Source organism: Anopheles arabiensis, chromosome 3 (assembly GCF_016920715.1).
Source record: "Anopheles arabiensis isolate DONGOLA chromosome 3, AaraD3, whole genome shotgun sequence".
NCBI classification, from domain to species: Eukaryota; Metazoa; Arthropoda; class Insecta; order Diptera; family Culicidae; genus Anopheles; species Anopheles arabiensis.
This window is the reverse complement of record NC_053518.1, coordinates 94579056-94594752: the sequence shown is the minus strand read 5'-3', so window position 1 is coordinate 94594752 and position 15697 is coordinate 94579056. Positions and strand designations below refer to the sequence as shown.

Sequence of the window (15697 nt, the reverse complement as noted above, 5' to 3'; positions counted from 1 at the left end):
ACCACGGTAGGGAGCGCGCTCTCCCGAATAAAAACTCCGTCCCGTTCGTACGAGATGAAGGGGTGAAGAAATTAAATTGTGCATCGAATTTGTATGAATGAGTAAGCAGTTGCATTAATGCACGCACCCCTGGTGGCGGTGGCGCAAGGGGCATGGCAGTTTTATTGTGTGTCAGTAAGTATCGCTGTTGGTGTATGTGTGATTTTAGGTTCGGGTTTGTTCGTCGGTCCTTCGTCGGCTTTTCGAGCGCGTTGATTACATATACCCATTTGACACTGGTGTGACCGTGCGTGTGGCAGTGTGGTTAATTTTATTATTATTGGGTTGTTATATATTTTTTAAAAATTTTCACATATTTTTTCGTATGTTTCTAGTATTTTTTTTAATTTGATTAATTTTTTTTTATTGAATATAAATTGTGCAAAATTTATTGCAAAACATGGGTTGTCTGAATAGGTAATTTCCAATCAGATTCCAATAGCATTTAATACAACTATTTAATAGACAGCATTATGCTCATTATATCGCAATACCAGGTTAAATACTTTGCATTTGCGTCCTAAATCAATGAAATAAAACCGGCAAAGGGTTACAATGCCCACCACAGACCCGGCTAGGGTGCTGCAGCGACTGTCGAAGGGTAGAAAAACAACCGACCGAAGCGAGAAATAATAATCGTAGCATGCGTGCTGGCTGAATTTGTATGCGTCGTCAAATACCAAACGAAGCCGCACACTCACACACTCGCAGCAGCAGCAGCGGCAGGCAAGAAAACAACATCAACCCCCGATCAACTCGCACACATACACGCGCGCGGGCAAACCGGCATACGCTACTTTATTCGTGTTTTATTATGTATTATAATTATAAAATGACTAATACACACTTCGCCCGCCCGAAGTGCGCGGGGCCTCAATACACTCAACAACTGTTGACGAGTGTGAGAGAGAGAGAGAGAGAAAGAGAGTGAACGTTATTGTGGAGGATGTTGATAGAATAATAGACACACATGTGTGTTACTGCTCCGTGCCTCTCTTCCCCCTCCTGCCCTCCTGCGGGATCCACAGTACACGCGAAACAAAACAAAAATTAAATACACCCCTAGCGAACGAGGGGGCGAAAAATTAAAACCAAACGTCACTTGGAAAGCCGAGCAGCCCGCACACGCCGTGTGTTCGGTTCGCAGCTGAGCGGAGGGCACCACGCGAGACACACTCACAGCATAATAACACTCCTTAACGCGACCGTTAGTTTAGTCGCAGTCTTTAGTCTCTAGCTGACGCACACACTGTCTGAACCGGGGCTGGCCGCCGTCGCCGTCGTGCTTGCGTATCACTTGCGCGCGTGTCTACAGCAGCAGCAGCTTTTGGTGCGCTCGATCCACGGTGCTCGTGGCGGGGGTTTTTGTGTTTGGGCGAGGGTTTAGTTTTTGGTGGGACGAAAGTGGACGAAAGAAAGGGTTAAAAATTGCAGCGCAAAAATGTCCTTCCGAGTACGGAAATGAAAACACTTTAGAGTGCGGGATTTGTACACGATCGAGTAGGCTTTGCGCGAGGCCCACCGTCTCAAGCACGGCCAAGCCAGCTGATACGTTGCCAAAGGGGTGTGTGTGTGAGTGTTGATTGTTTCACTGTTGTTTGTGCGTTCTGTAAACTGCTTGTGTGTCTGCCGATACTGACAGTGAAAGTGCAGCGTGTAAATCGAACCCCGTGCAGGGTGAAGGGAACAATTTGTGCGGTCTCACAGAAACACAATCCAGCACCGTTAATTACTACGCCCGTCTGAAGGTGTCCTAACCGGTAACGATTAATGTGTGGCATAAAACGTACACAAGTGGTGGAAAAGGCAGTGCCAAAGCGATGCAAAACCAGTGAAGTGTCGGTGTCGAAGTGAGTCCGTTTCCTGTTGCGAAGGGAGCTTCGTGTGCAGCACTAATGTACTGAAGAATTCCGTAACCATCTCCAAAACAAACCATTTCTTCAATTTTGATTGCACGCACCATAAAGCTCGCCCACGGAAGGAACAAGCGAGCGTGTCGGTCGGGTCCGTCCGTCCTGTCTGTCTCAGCGCTAATGTGATTGTCGTAAACGACTCCAACACGTCCGACTTGGTGTTGTTCTACTCATTAACGCTTCCGCCACGGAATAATAGCATCAGTGCGCGCGCGAGAGCTGGCGGGATTTTTATGTATTTTTGCACGCATCATCGCACACCGGCCTGTCATCGGCAGAGACGCACGCCAGCTCGCCGTTTGAGTGTTGAGTGATACCGGAAAAGCGCCGTGACACCGGGAAGAAGGGATCGTATTGCAACGGGACACCGCCTCCATCCATCCCGGCAGTGTTGTTGTTGTGCAGCAGGTGAGTCTCGTAGGGCTGGAATGTGGAGAATGCCATTCGGAGTGTGTCGCCCGATGATGATGATCATGATGATGCAGGCGCAAGTGTCAAATGACAACGCGCGTTCCAACAAGTGCCGGCCACGAATTCCATGCTGCACGGCGCGCAGGCCGTTGGAAAGGGGTTGGTGGGAGACTTTTACTATGTACGCTGCTTCCGCCGTGCCAGCTCAACATCAGCTGGCTGGCCCCAACTGAAGTGGGAGGAGTGCTGCGTGCCCATCCGGCTGCGGCGGGGAAATGCCGGCATGCTGGCTCGCAGCCTGCAACCATATTTATGTACAAGCGCAAATTTTGACGTTTGCGGATAATAAATGTATGCATGTGCTTATGTAGAATTCGCCACCGCGCGCTCACACACACGTGGCAGCACGTGCGGGAAAAGTATATAAAAACAGCCCGCGTGTGTGACTCACCAGGCTGCCGCCCCGTGGGGTGTGCTCTTCTGCTTGCTGGCGGTTGCCGACGCGTTCGGGTCGCTGTTTCGCGCTCAAATGGCAGCAGCTCGCACGTGGGACAAGTTTTGTGTTGGAGTTCTGTGCGAATGTTTAGAAAAAGTAGGTGAAAATTGGTTTTTGTGGAAAGAAAAAGTGGCTTTTTGAATTAATTTAACGATACAGAGCAAAATTGTGGAGCTATACTCATTGCAATGACTCCATTTTGTAACAACGACAAAAAACCCTCAAAATTCAACACTTGCTGAGCCATGTTTTGAAATGAAACCTCTATTTCAGCAATCCGCTCGCCGCTTACAAACCCATTTTAAAATGGCCAATTATAGTTATTGTAACAAACCCCCGTCTCCTTCACCCCCCATTACCATCAAATTGGCCAAAACTTTGCACCGTGAATGGGATAATTTATGCCATGCAATGAAGCCTCGTACGGGGTTCGATTCATGGTTCGAGCAAGAAGCAAACACGCACACATACACACATACAGACACGTTTACAAGCGCCGTTCCATCGTTCTTTCTAATCGTTATTATGCGAGGTGTGGTATTCTACCGGCCAATCCCTTCCCTAGATCTCCTCCCCCCCCCCACCCCCATCCTAGGCTTACTGTCGCATCCGCTTTGTTGCACACTTGCAAGCACGCTTTGTTGCGATTCTAATGCGATACGAGTGTAATAATTCACCCCGGGTATAATAAGACACGGCACCGGCCACAAAGACACGGGGCTGGCTGCTAATACCGTTCGGCCACTTGTGCCACGCCGGCGCTGGCAAAGGATGGTTCGAAATGTTTAATTAGAGAGGCATTAGCAAATCGATTAAAATACCTTGCAAAACAGATAGAAATGCGTTTTGTAAAGCGATTACGCCTTAAACTATACCACAAAACAAAGGTTGTAACAACTTTTTAGTTATTTTTCATTTTTCATATAAAACCATCCTCAACCCGCCGATCTGATGTACATGCAACTATGCAAAAGGCTCGGAAAGCAATTTAAATAAAATTATAATAAGCAACATACCCGAACAGCACACCGAAATGGTAATCGATATTATCCAGTGGAAGATTTACTTTCTCGGCCATTATCTTCCTTCCCACACACACACACACACACACACACACACACACACACACACACACACACACACACGCACACACACCTGGATCAATCTGCACGCGCTCTGCATTATGCACTCTCCGATGCACCGCTTTGTGAGGTGAATTCTTTTACTCTCTCCCAACCCAACAGCCCGCCCGTTCCCTTTTTCACCCAGTGCTGGCCAGTTTTGGGGCCGAGCCCAGTGGCCAGTGTGTGTGCAGCATCCGATTAAGTGCAGTAGGTACGCCTTTAAGATTCGGATAACCCCGGTGACCGCGTTGTCTACCGAAACATGGAATTGAAATTAATGCTGGAGCCCTTTTGGTTGCTACTGATGTTGATATGCTCTGTCAGCTTCCTCCTCGCCATCCTCGCTTGCCAACCACCCACACGCATTGTGAAAGGAGAGAGAGAGAGAGAGAGAGGAAGGACCTGCCGGAGACCACACAATCCTATGCTCCTCCTCCTCCTCTTCTCCCTTCCTAAATGGTCAGGTTTCGGTGGTGGTGTGATGTTGCAGAATCTCTTCTCGATTAGATAGGCGGGTGGGGGCCTCGGCCCAGAACCGGGCTGAGTGTGCATTCGTGTGTACGGCCGGTCGGCACTTCGGGGGTATATCACTCGACAATCACGGACCTCACACACGGATTCCACTGTGCCAAACAGGGGTAAGGTCGGGCGCGTGCAAATTAACCCCTTTTCCCTGCACAAACACCCACCCACACACACATGCTTTGCAATTCCTCACCTTTCAAAGCGGCTATGTGCAGCACCACGTGTGGATTTATGTTGGCCCGCTTCCACCGAGAACGACGACGGACGGACGGACGGTTCAGCTTGTAGCACTGATTGTTGTCTCGATTGTTTTCCTCCGTATCGGGAGGGAGCTCGCTGGCAAGGAGGGCACAAACACAAAAGCAAATAAATAAATAAAACTAGTAGCCAATCTTACTTTCGGGCTTTCCTTTCAGGGGGGGGGGAACCTTATCGGCTAATGGGTTGGCCATGCACGCGGGGCCACATAGTTTCAGATTTGTAGCTGGGATACTCAAGGCAAGGTGAAACGACGAAGCCCGGTGGCCCGGTTGCTGCAGCTAGTTGCTTCGATATTGCCACGATAAAGGGTCTTTCTGCCGGTGCTCCCAGCTGGCCGTACTTGCACGCTTCTTTTAAAGGGAAAACGATCCTCAACAAGCTACATAGAACGAAGCGGCACGCTGCGAATGAAAATAGGTCCCGATGCACATGTCAGTTTTGATTTTCAATCATTAGGAAGTGATTAGCCGTCATTTTGAAAAGCTGATCCGTAGTTTTTTTGGCAAGTCCTTTGTGGTGTTCAATTGAAAGTGATTGAATTGATGGTTGTAAGTTGTCATCGTCGTACGGTGGCGAATGTTTTCAGCTCGCAAACAAGGCAATTTTGGCGTCAAAAGGAACAGTAATAAAGAGTGATCTGTTTGGTAAATTGAACGAATTGAACAACAGATTGAACAGTGATTTGTGTTAGAAAGTTGAGTTTGAGTAACCTTCTTTATTGCTTGTTGGTTTTGATCTCTCGTGAGATTTTATGAATTTTAATTTTAAAGAAATGTTTTTAAGCTTCATATATCCATTTTTTTCGCATTTTAGGAATTTAAATGTACCGTAATATCAGTTTTTTATGTGTACTGCATTTGTATTTGAACTTCAATAGAACGCCAAAAAGAAGGGGAACGCCCAACTTTAAATCGCATTTGTGCATTATCGTATAATTAATCGAGTAATCACCACCAGGCACACCCGGCACAAAGTGTATGAAAAATCAAAAAACCCTTGCCGCTTCGCTGAGCAACCGCATTAATGACCCTTCTGCCAATCGCAACAGAATTTTTCCCAAATTTCAAACGACTCACGCACAAACACACACACACACACACACTCAAAAAAAAACCCTTTCCGGCCTTCCATAATGCAACCCCTTTTTCCCGAATTTCGCCGTATAAAGTGTATAATTTTCCTTTCTGCCCCTTCTTCAACTTTCTGCAATCGATTCGGTCGGTCGCTTGGTAAAACCCCCATGGCATGGTGGCGCACCTTCGCAAATGTATAAAAAAAAACAGCGAACGAAAGGGAGGAACACTTCTAGAAGCGCGTTGGCTGGACGGGAAACAATATTAATCACTTACATCCAACCTCATTACGGTGACGTACGTACGATGCGTAATTAAGCAATGCATTTGACGCAAACACACGCACACACACACACAGACACAGACGCACACCAGCGTGTGCTTCATATATTGAATTACCTAGCCCATGCAAATGAATATGCACCACAGCTGCAACATTCCTGCCCCGGGACACACGGCAACGACGACGACGACGACCGCTTGTGTGTTTGCAGCCCGTTCCTCGGGTGTGCGTCAAAGTGTGGCTGAGATATCTTTACCGGTTTTCGGAATGCCGGTTTTTAGCACATTGTTTCCATGTGATTAGCCGCTGATTTATTGATCAGTAATCTTAGTGTTCGCAGGCTGGCGCCCAGAAGCGACGCGCCAGGAGCGCAACCGAGCGCGCTGCAGCTGTCCTCCCAAGTTCGCTCGGTTTCTCCCTTCGCTCGGCGCTAGTCTCGTGGCTAATGCTGCTTAGAACTAACCCATTGCTTCCTACGGGGTTCAGCATTAAACCCCGGGGAGCTGATTTATGGAGCGCAACTTTCTGTGCAATGCATCACGCGCTCGCTTGCGATTTGTCGCTCGCTTGTCCAAAAATGGGTCTCTTACACATTTTCTTTGGATTATTACATTTGTTCTCGACGTACATATATTTAAATTTCGTTGCAATCTTCTCGACCCAGTATCACCACTCTTACCAACACACACACACACGGGTTGCCATTTCCATCGTGTAATTTCTTACTTTCTATCGTGGCCAGCCTGGATCGACAAGGAAGCAAAAGTTGTCTTAATTTAATTTGCCATTTTACGTGAACTGCAACGATATTCTCCTCCGCTCCCGGAGCCGCTTCTCGATTACCGCCCGCAACAACTGTCTCCGAGGCAGCAGTAGCTCCACGGCAGTTGTGTTTTTGTGCTTGCCACCCGGGGAAGGTTGGCCGGCCAGGCAACCGAGGGGGCTGCAGAAGGTGAAGTGAAATCACATATTCTTAATTCATTCCAACCCGGACTGCCCACACGCGAAACGTTCCGCACTGACCGCATGTGTGCATAAGCTGGGTTGTGTGTAACACGCGCCGCCGTGTCGATGTTTGTGTTTGCCCGTTTCTGTCCAACCGTTAATGTGATTTAATTTTAAAACTGGAGTCTCCTCGCCTTGCCACGACTGTCGCCCGCACATTTGTGTGTATGTGTGTGTGCGGGCGTTTTTGCTTTTATTATTTTTATTTGTTGCACACGCCTGTGCCCAAGGGGTAGGCTCAGCTGCGTCCCTTTTTCTACATTTTATTTTCGTTCTAGCGCGCGCGATCACGGGGGCTCTGATTGCCGTCGCGCCGTCGGTACTGTCGGTCAACTGGGCAGTGTCCAGGGCAGAGAGGACACCGCATACTGACCGCATTCTGTGATGCTATGTCGAGTGCAGTCCGAGCAATGTGCTCGTTTTACCTTCACGCTTCACGCTGAGAGATGTGTGCGAAATTAAGACACGAAGAGATCATTTGGATTTATTTGGAACATGTGCATACCATTGTAGTTTAATTAGAGGCTTAGCTTAATTTTAATGTTCTTCTTTCTTTTACCAAAAAAACAAAAAAAAAAACAAAATCTCCTCCCCAGCTTCCCGCTTGGCAGTGATGTACCCACTTTCGGCGATGCTTTGCTGAGACGAAACGATGGAATATGGAGGACGGTGGAGCGGACCCCGAGAACAACAATAGTAGCCACTGTGGAATGTTAGGTATCAGCATGCCATGCGAAGGAGCCGGCCATGACTTTAGCACCGTCCGGAAGGAACTGGAGTACGCGAACGCGATCGCAGCAGCGCACTACGGCGCCGCCTCGGACAAGGGCGATCGCATCCTTAGCTATAAACTAGAGGTAAGTAGCTCTGGTCTGTGCTGCCAAGAAACCTTGTTTAAATAAAAGTCCTTGCTCTCTCTCTCTCTCTCACACGAATCGATCCAATCGGTAAAGGAAGGTCGGTTCATTAATACCGGTTGATAACGAAGCAATAGGTTCCAATTACCAGACAGAAAAGCTCCTCGGACCTTCCGACGGGGAGTTTTCCGAAAGGCAAACATCTTCATTAAAAATTAAATTACCACAAAATTAGAACATGCAGCAAAACGAAGCAACCACACACACACAAACACATATGCTTGGGATGGAGGGAAGGGCGTTTGCCATTGCGCTGGCTTGCTAGCACGGGGACGATGCCACTAGAAAAGTAAATAATTTCCATTTCGTTCTCTAACTGGGCATTCGCAAGGGTGTGATGGAAGGAAACGGGCAAGGATGGAAACAAAACACGGGAAAACAGGAAGCCGGAAAACCCCTCCTATTGTGCCCACAACACACACACACATACACAAATAACCACTAACACAATAAAGCCAAAACACACACACATATGGTCCACTGGAAGCGAAACAAAGTGGTGCATATATCGACACATCGCACGGGCTGGTGGGAAGGAACGGGGCAACTTTGCAACTAAAATATGCTCCCACACCCTTCAATAATATGCAGTGGTAGTGTGGGGCAAAAGTTCAGTCGCAGTCGAAGAGTCGGGGACGGGGAGGGAGGATGGTATGCTGTGTGCATGTAAAAGTGAAGAGGCAAAATGCAATTGATTTATAATTAAAACAGCAAATGTTATACTATACTTTGCAATTTTGAAAGATAAACTATCTTCCTGCATTCGTATGTATGTGTGTGTGTGTATGTGTGCTTGTTCACTCGAGCAGTGTGTGCATCGGCTGCATTGTGTGTCTGTGTGTATCGCAAAAGTTTTGCAAATCAATAAGAAGAAACATTATTTAGCACTTGGACGGGAGACGGGAACCTCGCCTGTGCTGCGAGGAGAGATGAGGTGGAAGGATGTCCATAGATAATAGATAATATGCAGGCACTTGATGCGGCTGAAGTTCGGCCAGGAGGAAGTGTGCATTCGACGATGGCTGCCTTGGAGTGCTCCGCCCGTTTTCCCGAGGGCCGACTTTTGTCAAGAATTTATATAATCTTGGGTGCATTTGTGGTCACAGCTAGAGGTGTACATAAGCGTTTGTTGGAAGAGGCAGAAAATGGTGAAGCTGAACGGCGGTTGAAGGAGAGGAAAAAGAATTCAGAAATTTTGCACAACTTTGCTTGACGCCTTCAAGTAGACAAAATTGTGTGCATTCTGAAGCAACGATGGATTAGATGATTTGTTTTCAAAATGTATTTTTACTCATCGCTGGCAGCATTGTGGTTTGAAAAGTGGTTTCACAAGGCTCGGGTTTGAGTAGATTAAATTCAGTTGTTTTATGGGAAGTATGCATTCCCATCTACAATGCTTGTAAGCGTTTTTATTCGAAACATTCAAAGTTTATTTTCCAAGATCAGATCAATTGAAAAGTTCTTCGTTGAATGTTGTCTTGGTAAAAGTTTGGAACGATATATAACTGAATTAAGCTTGAAAAATCATTTGCAGGGTTTGGAAGATTCTATACCAAGGATTCGGTCACACTGTGGGATGCTCTTAATTGTGATTTTTTTCAATATTTATCTTTTAACAAAGTGAGATCGAAAGCGAAGATCGTATTTCATCAAACACATTTTCTCGCTTAAATTACAATACATTGTTTTTTTATGTGTAGTAATTTTGAATACATGGTTAAACATTACCCTTCCCCTGCTAAGCAGACAAACCACACACGTGCACATAATCTGCTGGTCGATGTCGTGTTAGTAATTTGTAATGCATACGACAGGCGCTACTCCATCGCCGCATTATTCAACAGCTCGGCTGGCAGCACAAACTCAAACTCATTTCAAACCCTTTTTCAACGGCTGTTAACCAGCGATAACGATCGCGAATCAACATCGATACTCTCACACACGTACACACGCAGAGGTAAGTAGTGGCCGGTTTCGAGCATAACGATTAGCGTAATCAATTCCCGGCCCGCTACAAACGGTGTGCCTAAAAAAGGCCACGGAGCATCTGTCGCCGGTTGGGCACACACGCGGGGCCCCGCACACACCGATCGATCAATTAATCTCTAAGAAGGCTTCCCCTTCGATCGCCGATCGACTGCCGCCACCGTGCGCTGCACCACGGCTAATCGATAATCGTGTCAAATGACAAATTACTTTTTATTTCGTTCGATCCGTCTCCGATCGTGGCAGCGTTCCGCGAGCCGCTCCGCTCGCTGCCGAACGAAAGGACAGCAAAGGTTGATGGAGGGGGAGATCGGGCAAAGGGAGGGGGAGGCGTTTTGAAAGCCACTTGAATGCGGCCCACGGACCAGAACTCGCACGTCGCATAATGAATATCTAAAGCCCAAACCACTAACTCGGCCACTGTCTCTGACTCATGCCTTGATGGATGTTGGCTGTTGGAGAAGGCGTGCGGCGGGAGGAAGGTGGACGATGCTAGAGGGACAATTAAAGAAAGGTTGTCGGGTGAGAAAGAGACAGAGAGAGCGAGAGAGCAAGTAGGTCGAAAGATATAATTTAATACGCAAGTTTGTACTCGGATCTCTGGACCTCTGGAAATATGGTTGGTATTGGTTCCGAGCGCGCCAGTAGTATTAGTGAATTACACTTAGCCCCCCCCCCTCTGCTTGAAATTGTTATTTTCATTTAGTCCGAGTATATGTGTGAATGTGTTTCTTTCCCTCTTCCCTTATTATTGCCCCGTTCCTTTCCCGCTCACTCGTTTCGAGCGCAAACACACACACACACTCACGTTCGTTTCGCTCGTTTCGCTGTCTTCAAACGTCATATGCATCTCATTAATAATTAATTACAAATTACACACGCCTACGTTTCTTCAATAAATTTTTATAACTGCAACATACGGCTACTCCTTCATTACCCCGTTTCGCTCCGACCTGGGGCTTGGGGGGGAGAGGGGAAGGGGGGCTGGAGGGGCCAGGCAAGGGCTCACCCGGTTCAGCTCGCGAACAGAAGTGAGCGCGTATGTATATAATTTTAATTCATCCACTAAATAATTTTTATGCTTGCCTCTCTGCTCCTCTCTTTCGCGCGCTCGTTTCGGGGCTCCGGGGCACTCGGGGATCGCGCCCGCCAATGTTTTTTTTTCTGTCATTTCTTGGGTCGTGTTTTGTTTTCATTGCTTCACCGCTCCCTTTCCCCCTTGGGTGAACCACCCCACTGCGAACGCTTTCGAAGAAAAGTTCCGAAAGGGACACGGTCCCGCTCTCGACACTCGATCCCCGTCCATCCTTCGTCCGGGCGGACCGTTTTTCGGTGTGTCTGTGCGTCTGGGTCTGGGCTGGGGCGGGTTTGCTGGACCGCGTCCGACACTGAAACTGCATGCGTAGAGGTCGGCTGTCCCGCTCTCCCCCGTTCCACTGGCCCGCCTCTCGCTGCGACGTACGATTGCTAATTTATATGTTGCCATATTACATTCAACGACAGAAATGTAATGAAACTGCGGCTGCGGTGGTACAGTTAATAACCAACCCCGATCGCGATCGCGCAAAATCTCGCTCGCGCAAAGACGCAACGCAAGGGGGAATGCGCACAGAAATCAAACACGGCGCACAGAAGAAACACGATCGGGACGGGCGGGAAAGGGAATTCGTCGGCGTAGCGCAAAATTATACGCACGATAATAAATAATAAATAATGGAAAAAACACAGGAGAAAATGAGTAATGAATTAAATGGCACGTTAAATTATTTTAGAATTACACATTGTCGCTTTCTCGTGTGTTTTTGTGTTTTCTGCTCTTTTCTGCTCACACACCATCCAGCTCGTCTTACCCCCTTCCGAAGCAGCGGTGTGTCATCAGGATGTCCCGTGGTCTTGGCGAACGACAGGGAGCGCAGTGAACAGGCAAGAGACGAACGCAATTTTGAGGTATGCTGAAGTCGTACCTAAATAAATAGCCAATCGCCACCTCGTAACAAGTAGTCGGCCGGAATGGCAAATGACCGAGTGTGTCGAGTTGTATCCCAAATTGCGCCCGACAGTCCCGGGGGCTGGCTGTCGATGGCCTCGTTGCTGCTCGTGCTGCCAGCCCGCAGTGTGATGGAATTTTGTTATGCTTCTGGCACACCCTGGCTGAGGTGTAATGAAAAATAATCAAACAACTAGGTTGCGGTGTGCAGGGGATGTCTTGATAAAGGGGGGCGATGGAAAGACACATAAAGTCATGAAGTGGGAGAAGTGGCGAAGGGATTTGATTTCTATTCTAAGCGCATGCCGGAGCGGGCAAAGGTATGCAATAATTAATGTCTTGTTGTTCTTTTCGGTTTTCTGATTTAGAGATTGAATAGTTGGAATATTCTGCTCGAGCTTGATTACTCTAAATGCTGTTTATTTGAGTAACTGCAAACAAATCCATCGAGTAGCAGCGCAGAGTGTCGTTTGCATAAGAAAAATGGCTCCCGGCAGCCTCAACCATTTAATATTTTTCTCCATAATAAATAGCACATTAAACATCGTATCCATGGACGGCCCTTTTGCAGCAGAAAGCTGCTGCCAACAAAATATCTAGCAGATTTCGGTGCATGATAATAAGATCACAAACTTGCTCGCTAAACGACAGATACCCAGTGTGCCTTCAGAGTGTGTTTGTGTGTGCCCGGGTCCGGTACACGGCCAAACAGAGTTCCAACCAGTGCTCCCTGCTCCGGATCGGCATTGCATTAGAGGCGACTGCAGTGCAACTGGAGTGCATTTTGTCGGCCAAGGTTGCGGTGGGCCGGACGAAGACGATGATGACGACGACGACGACGTTGGGTTTAATTTAAAATTTAAATAAGCTTAACAACATTACAATCACACACACACACACACACACACGCAAGCACACATACCCGTTGGGCACGTAGAACCGAACTGTACAATCTTTCGAATCATATCATTTTATCCGCTCCGCCTGTGCAATGTGGATCGATGGGGCCAAACACGAGACACAAGCTTTGTGTGTGTGTGTGTGTGTGTGTGTGTGTGTGTGTGTGTGTGTGGATGATAGGGCGTGTTTGTGTGTGTGTGTATGCGGGCTAGAAGAAATATGGCCGAGCGTCGAGTTATCTGCATATTATCTATCTTGTGTCTTTGGCACAATTCACCGGCACACCAGGCAAGCAGGCAACCAGGCAGGCAACCAGGCAGGCAGGCATTACTGGCATATACTGTTCTTCTAATTTACTCATAATTAAGCTCACTCACCCACATACACTGACCGCTGTTGCCAGTGTCTCTAGCTCAGCTCTAGCCTTCCCTTTTTTTGTTGTTGTCCAATGCAGCCGTCCCGCTCTTCGTGCTGCTTTCTTGATCGACACTCTCGGACACTTTCGGTCGGCCGTTTCGTTCACATAAAGTCGCAAACTGCAGGCGGAAGCGGTGAAGGAAAAGGGATGTGTGTGATGCTTGTTCTGGCCCGGATCGATCGATTTGGACAGGACAGAAGTGTTTTTGGAACATGTTAGATGCATGATGCACAAGAAACGGCTTCATTTTAGAGCGTATAGTAGCGCACGATCATGATCTGGAGTGTAAATCGCTGACGATAATACATAAATCTCTTATCGTTGTAAATTATATCGTCTAATGAATCGTTTTTCAACTGTTTGATAGTATTTCAATGACGCTAAACAACGTGTATTTATATCATATTTATAAAACACTTCAACAAATGCTGCTATCTATTCTATCAATTGCCTTCATTGCCAAGGAAACGTGCTGAAATGAACCCTTCTTTACGCTAACTCGTTGAAAGGTGCGCAAAAGCGTAGTGACTGGAAACCATAAAAAATAAAATTGCGAAAAAAATACACATACACATACAGATCTCCCTGTGAGTGTGGCGACATACGGTCCACGGCATGGAACTGTCGCCGCCAGCAGTCGGAATCCTTACAAGCGCGAACCCCATGTCGTCTAAACATTATTTATAATGATAGATTTAATTGCACCAGCACCAGGATAATAACTGCCGGCGCCCATCCCCCCCCCCACACACATTTTCGCTTTATTTTCCATTTCCTTTTCCTCAAAGCACACAAAACACCAGCACCAGAAACTCTATTCGAGTGAGGATGCAACGCGATACAACTCACACACACAAAAAAACGTCCCGAAACGATAAAAAAATATGAAATTTCTCGCGTTCCCCAGTAAATGTTTATCTAGCATTAAAATCACCACGAATGACCACACACACACACACCCACACAGCCTCGCGAGGGAGGTGTCTCCGTACGGTCAAACGCTTACCACCAGGTGTAGGGGTGAGGGTGGGTTAAAATTTGCACCCAAAAAAATGGTAAAAAACTGACCCGAAAAACAACCAGCGCGTCCTTAGAGCTGTGACTGTGGAAAAAGGAAATTTTCACTCACCAAGAGCCAGGTCCAACAAAAAACAACCCTCCCCAAAACCCGTTTTGCCACCCGTTACATTTGCCATCCAGGCGCCCGAGGAAATTGAGGGTCGATCGGACCGGGGGGAGGGGATTTTTTCGCGAAAAAGGGCTTTTGCGCGCGTTTTGCCTCCCCATTCTTAAAATGCACAATCGCACTCCCCACCTGCCGCTGGCTGTAATGATGTAGGCAAGTGTGTATCGGCAAACGGAACGTAACGCCGTCCCTCGGTCAGCGATGACCACCAGCAGGGGGGGGGGGGGGGTTGGAGTGTGTTTTTCGTTGGCCGCAGCGGAACGAGGGGCGGCGAGAAGATGGCGGCCGTGCGGCAATGCGTTTGGCGAATTTGCCCGCTGCTTTTTTGTTTGCTTCTTTTCTTCGCGAATTCATGTACAATTTTTCGATTTCATTTCATCCCCTTAACAAACCCCCCCTCTCATCCCCTGCCCACTCCACTTCCACACCGTTTCTATCTCGACCGTTCGCTTTTCCGTGCCTGACGTAACTCAATTTCCTTACCTTGCCTGCCTTCCCTCTACGCCCGCTTTAGCGTTGAATGCGATTTTGCCTCGAATGTGTGTGCTTTTCCAATTTATATATGACTGCCCTGCGTGCCGGGTGGCGCAAGATGGGGAGGGCGCAATAGGCAGAAGGTGGAAAATAGAGAACCGACAGTTGACTTTTCCGAGACCCCGGCACGGGGGACTAGACTGTGGTGTCCTTGCGGGGTGTTATATCGACTCCAAGCACGCACACATGACGTGAAAAGTGAAAAGGGAGACAGACAAATAGAGCGAGAAAGAGAGAGATTGAAAGAGAGAGATAAAAAAACGAAGCAACACACCAACTGCAGCCTCAACCGAATGTCCTCTTGTGTCGGGAGCAAAATCGTCCGATAGATGCCCGCGTGATGACCGGTCGCAAATAAAGCGCGACTAGCTGGGGAAGGAAGGTGGCTACAGGGTGGCATATTCCTCCCCGCTAAAAAAAAAGAAAAGAAAATCGACTGATTACCAAAATTTGCTCTATTTTCTTTTTGCCCGGCCCGGCCCCGGTCCGACGAGTTCGACGATTCCAGCGCGACTCCCGGTGCGCTTTGTGTGCTTCACTGTGTGTGTGTTGCTTTTATTCCTTCGGTTCGATCCTGTTCGCGGGTAGGGTGGCAGTGGGGGGGGGAAAGGGTTGCATTCGAGGTTTGAGTCGAATGGT

At 47.8% G+C, this 15697-nt stretch overlaps 1 protein-coding gene across 5 annotated transcripts in view; it reads left to right on the top strand.

Moving 5' to 3' along the window:
• The first annotated feature begins 1170 nt into the window (after positions 1-1170).
• The window catches only part of LOC120904306 (POU domain, class 6, transcription factor 2-like), a 51853-nt gene continuing 37326 nt past the window's right edge, over positions 1171-15697 (top strand). For 4 of the 5 annotated variants that reach the window (XM_040314208.1, XM_040314210.1, XM_040314209.1 and 1 more), the window contains exons 1-2: positions 1171-2360; positions 7727-7987. In XM_040314208.1, coding sequence (XP_040170142.1) covers positions 7790-7987 — 198 coding nt within the window. In that variant the 5' untranslated portion in view covers positions 1171-2360; positions 7727-7789. The remainder of the gene's footprint in view (positions 2361-7726; positions 7988-15697) is intronic. The other variant, XM_040314206.1, reaches the window with a different exon arrangement.